Source organism: Kryptolebias marmoratus, linkage group LG9, assembly GCF_001649575.2.
Source record: "Kryptolebias marmoratus isolate JLee-2015 linkage group LG9, ASM164957v2, whole genome shotgun sequence".
Taxonomy (NCBI): domain Eukaryota; kingdom Metazoa; phylum Chordata; class Actinopteri; order Cyprinodontiformes; family Rivulidae; genus Kryptolebias; species Kryptolebias marmoratus.
In genome coordinates this window covers 31,036,297-31,041,628 of record NC_051438.1, presented here as the reverse complement: position 1 = coordinate 31,041,628, position 5,332 = coordinate 31,036,297, and the positions used below count along the sequence as shown (strand labels likewise).

General features: G+C 45.8%; 1 protein-coding gene across 1 annotated transcript; it reads left to right on the top strand.

Moving 5' to 3' along the window:
- The first annotated feature begins 130 nt into the window (after positions 1 to 130).
- On the top strand, positions 131 to 3,897 carry f7i (coagulation factor VIIi). The gene is made up of 8 exons (XM_017405442.3): positions 131 to 280; positions 551 to 714; positions 1,112 to 1,136; positions 1,677 to 1,790; positions 2,482 to 2,619; positions 2,700 to 2,806; positions 2,914 to 3,034; positions 3,130 to 3,897. Exons 1-8 carry the CDS (start codon positions 220 to 222, stop codon positions 3,738 to 3,740), a joined length of 1,341 nt encoding a protein of 446 aa, XP_017260931.1. The 5' UTR covers positions 131 to 219; the 3' UTR covers positions 3,741 to 3,897.
- Positions 3,898 to 5,332: the final 1,435 nt, after the last annotated feature.

The following is a 5,332-nucleotide window of genomic DNA, read 5'->3' as shown; positions in this document are numbered from 1 at the left end:
CTGAGTACCTCCCTCTGAGTACCTCCCTCTGAGTACCACCCTGAGTACCTCCCTCTGAGTACCACCCTGAGTAACTCCCTCTGAGTACCTCCCTCTGAGTACCTCCCTCTGACCGGTCTGACGCAGACTGCGTTCTCAGAGCGGGCGGCTCAGTGGGCGGACCCTGAGGGGTCCGGTTGCGTCCTGAGCTCAGCCTGGGGTCCAGTTCCTGCTGCAGTCATGGTGCTGAGGAGCTGCTGCACGGTTTGGACTCTGCTGTTTGGAATCACTGCAGCTGCAGGTCAGAAACTTTCAAAGAATCGTTTATAGCTTCAGTCTGTTTGATTCATAAAACCATTAATTTATCCAGATATTTAACCAGACATGAGTCAACTGGAAACAGAAGACTGAGGATTTAATGGTTTATATTTCTTTGATAAATCAGTTTTAATTTGAGCTGCAGAACACAAATGTAGTTTTCTCTAAGAAGAAATCAGGATATTTCTGCCTCATTCCTTAGTAAGCATTAAAACATGATGTTATTAACATCTGTGGGCGTTTTTACCTGCAGTGTTCATGGAGAAGCACGAGGCCGACTCGGTTCTGAGGCGATGGCGGCGAGCCAACTCCGGCTTCCTGGAGGAGATCAAGCAGGGGAACCTGGAGCGGGAATGTGTGGAGGAGATCTGCGACTACGAAGAAGCTCGAGAAGTGTTTGAAGACGACGACCGGACGGTCAGATGGAACTTTTAACAAACCAGTAAACTTTAAACCGTACAGATGCAGATTTAATGTTCTTATCAGGGGTCAGTGTCTGACCTGCAGCAGGACCAGGACCGGGGCCAGGACCAGGACCAGGACCAGGACCAGGACCAGGATCGCTGCAGACTTCAGACTCCATTCATGGATAAAATGGCAGCAGCAGCTAGCTGTAGCACTTCCTGTTCAGGAGTAACAGAGGAATGTGAAACTGTCAGGAGTTTCTGAGACTGAAGTTGTAGAGATCCAGTTCGGTTCTGGTCCCGGTTGGGTCAGAGTTCACCTCCTTCCAAACAATTACAACTAATTAATAATTAATTAATTAATTAATTAACTAATTAATTACAACTTCTTCTGCTTGTCTGGTTTTCAGAGGGAGTTCTGGAAGACCTACCGAGGTAAATACAGAACTTTATTTATTTAATCCAGAACTTTATTTATTTGATCCAGAACTTTATTTGATCCAGAACTTTATTTGATCCAGAACTTTATTTATTTGATCCAGAACTTTATTTTTATTTGATCCAGAACTTTATTTGATCCAGAACTTTATTTATTTGATCCAGAACTTTATTTGATCCAGAACTTTATTTGATCCAGAACTTTATTTATTTGATCCAGAACTTTATTTGATCCAGAACTTTATTTGATCCAGAACTTTATTTATTTGATCCAGAACTTTATTTATTTAATGAAGTTGTTCTGAAACAGCCCAGACTTTGTTGACTGCAGCTGCAGACTTCTTGTCTTGACTGGATTTGAATGAACTCTTGATTTGCAGAAACATTGTTTGATGAAGTGACAGCTGCAAACATCTGTCCTGTTAGTGTAAAATCAGAGCACATCTCCAGACTCCAGAGAAGTTTCTGCTGGAAAAGCTCCCGGTTCTGTTCCCTCCTGAGTCTGTGTTCAGAGTGTAAAGATAATTGTGATTGAAGGTCGAGACCCGTGCCTGGAGAACCCCTGTCAGAACAACGGGACGTGTCATTACTTTGGAACCTCGTATGAATGTCAGTGTCCTGAAGGATTCGAAGGACGTTACTGTCAGACAGGTAACAGATGTATTATCTTTGTTGTTACTAAGATTATTATTGGTAAGAAGTTACTCACCTCAGAACCTCAGAACTGTTAGCTGTAGCTACATACCTGGACAGGTGTTTTCACTGTTTGCAGCTTCTGTCCAAACAAAAAACACAAACCAAGACGACCTGAGATCACTGAGATCTAACTAGAGACAGGAGCAGAAGCAGGAAACTGAAGGCACAAAGGACGAGCGCCCCCTGGTGGACAGCTCCAGTCCAAGTTTTAAGCCCCGCCCCTCTGCGTAAACCAATGGGACGCTTTCTTACATTCTGTTCAGACCTGGTGCCGCCATGTTTCGACTGATCTGAAGAGAAAACAGCAGCATTATTACAGTATTATTATTACAGTTATTAAAGTATTATTATTACAGTATTATTAGTTATTGCAGTATTATAACAGTTATTACAGTATTATTTTGTAGTATTAGTATTACAGTTATTATTACAGTTATTAAGTTTGATCCCAGGGACGTTACAGACTGGATTTAGTTTTCTGACTGACGTTAATCTTTACGAAAGTTCAAATTTATAAACTAAAGAAGTGAAATTTGTTGATAAATCAATGATCCAACGGAACAAATAAACTAAGTTCCTACAAGGAAGTGGGAATGTTTCCTCCTGGTCAGACGCTGTAGGAAGAACTCTGTCTTCTTGTCTCCAGTGTTTGAAGAGTCGCTGGGATGTCTTTATCAGAACGGACTCTGTGAGCATTTCTGCCACGGTTCGGGATTAAGACGCCGATGTTCCTGCGCCGACGGCTACCAGCTGGGAGAAGATGGCCGACAGTGCGTGGCTCAAGGTACCGAACCCCAGACTTCCTGCTGCCACAGACTCGGACCCTCAGAGTTTTACAGGACAGATGTTTGTCTCTTCCTGCAGTCGAGTTCCCGTGCGGTCAAATCGAAACCGGACTCAACCAGAGCGCCGTGACTCAAACCAGGCTGGTTGGATCCAACACCTGTCCCAAAGGGAAGTGTCCCTGGCAGGTAGAGGTCACCTGCAGCCAGCGCCCCCTACAGGCCGCTCCCAGCAGATGGCTGATCTAGAGACGCTCTGACTTTTAACTGATTGTTTGCTTTTCTGTTTCTGAAAGGTCCTGATTCTGCTGGATGGAAAGAGTCACTGTGGAGGAGTTCTGATCCAGCCAGACTGGGTCATCACCGCGGCCCACTGTCTCCATGGCAACAACATCCAGAACCTCACGGTGGTGGCAGGTAGACCAGCCTGAAGTACTGAACACAAGAACTTGAATTTAAGTTTGAAACTTTGGTCACACGGCTGCAGCTCTTCCCAACTCTGTCTTCTCCAGGGGATCACAACATAGATGTTGAGGAAAACACGGAGCAGAGGATCGCCGTTTCCATGGCGACCAGCCATGAGAATTATAACCCGTTGAGCGGTGACAGTGACGTCGCCCTGCTGCGGCTGAACTGCTCCGTCACGCTGAACCGGTACGCCGTCCCGGTCTGCCTTCCCACCAGAGACTTCGCAGAGCAGGAGCTCCTGCCGGTCCGATACCACACCCTGTCCGGCTGGGGCAAGAGGACCTCCGGGGGCAACAAAGACGTCTCACCAGGGACTCCGGGGTCCCCCGTCCTCCGCCGAATATCCGTCCCCATCATCCAGAACTCCCTTTGCTCCCAGAAGGCCCGGTTCAACTTCACGTCCAACATGCTGTGTGCCGGATACCTGGAGGGCCGCCAGGAGAGCTGCCGCGGCGACGACGGCAGTCCGCTGGTCACGCAGCACGGCCACACCCACTTCCTGCTGGGCGTGGTCGGCTGGGGGCAGGGCTGCTCCCACCCGGGCTATTATGGGGTGTACGCCAACATGGCCAAGTTTGTGGATTGGGTGGAGATCGCCAAAAAGACCCCGCCCCCCACGAAGACGCCGATTCTGCTGCAACAAAAACCAAATTAAGAGACGAGACGATTTATTTCAGCGAGTCTCGTCTTAATTAAATGTGATTTTATCGACGGGTCTGTTCTCCGATTGTCAAGTAAAAAATAAAGTTTGATTAACAAACTGTGAAAAACGTTCATTTAATTCTAATAAAACCAAAAAACTGTAGATTAAATTTATTATGAAAAGAATTTCATTCATCAATAGATTAAAATGAAAGAGTTCAGAACGCTCCGATGTTTGGTTCTGACCCGTTCTTGATGTTTTGGGTCATTGTCCTGTTGGACCCATAAGCTGAGACTGAGACATCTGGCTCCAGAAAGCCTTGATAGTCTTCAGATTTCCTTGGACCCAGAACAGATTCAGGACCAGAACAGAACTGAGCCTCCTCCATGTGGACACGTCCAGGGAGGTTGTGTCCAGTCCTGTGGACCTAAACCTTCTGTAGTCTCAGGGACATCCAGCTGCTTGGAGACGGTCTTATAGTCTTTACCTTCAACCTGCTGCTCAGTCATTGTCTTTCTGAGCTCCTGAGACAACTCTGTCCTCAGCTGTCTGTCCTCCATGTTCAGTGTGGTACACACCATGATCCCAAGCAGCCCTGTGACTACCTGTCCCCCTGTAAACAGGCAGACTGAGGACACCTGTGAAGCTGATTACAGGACATGTCCCTGTGGACACATTAGCTTCAGTCTTTTCATGAGTTTGTTTTTAAATAATTTTGTTGAGCCAAAATTCAGAAGCGTTGACTGATTTTCTTACTTTTATCAGTTTGAAGGGATTTCAGTGACCTTTGACCTTTGAGGGTTTTTCTTTCTCTAACTGACGTCTCCAAACCAACTGGTCCACCTGTGTATTTTATAGATTTGTTTGGTTCTTTGGTTTTTTTAGCAAACACTCAGTTTGGACTCTGCTCACCTGCGGCTCGGCCCCCAGGAGGAGCGACCTGATTGGCTGAATGTCTGCTGTCTTCTTCTTCTGTGGTGTTTGCAGTCAGGCGCCCTGAAGAACGAATCCAAACCACAATCATTTAACTTGTTTCACTGACATGCCTGTTGCCATGGAAACACCTACCTGTTAACTAGCAGGTTGAATTGAAACCAGAGACTCAACTCTCCCAGAAATATTAAAAAGAGACCGGCATCAAACATGTTTTCTGAGGCTGACATTTTATTACTTTAATATGTGACGTTTATTTTGAAAGAATAAAATAATTTGAACCCTCAGTTCAACGTGTCTGAAGTTTATAAGAATCCCAGAGTCTACTGGTCACACATGAACTGTAAAAAACCTGAGGGTCATAAAAATATACTTTTATTTTTTTAAAAGGTGTGTTTGAGTTATTCCTCCATGTTACCTGCAGGGGGCGGTGTTACGTGGAGAGGCTTTAATGACTGAAGAAAACTGTCTGAAACACACACACACACACAGAAACACACATACACACACACACACTCCATCCAGGCAGGATGGAGAAAAGGTTCAGGAGGTATTTGTGACAAAAGGGTGGCAGCAAAGGTCAAAGGAAAGGTTCACAGACAGTGGTGAGAGCGGCCATGTTGGATTGGAGACAGAACAGGAAGTGTCAGAGCTGAAGATGTTGAGGTTCT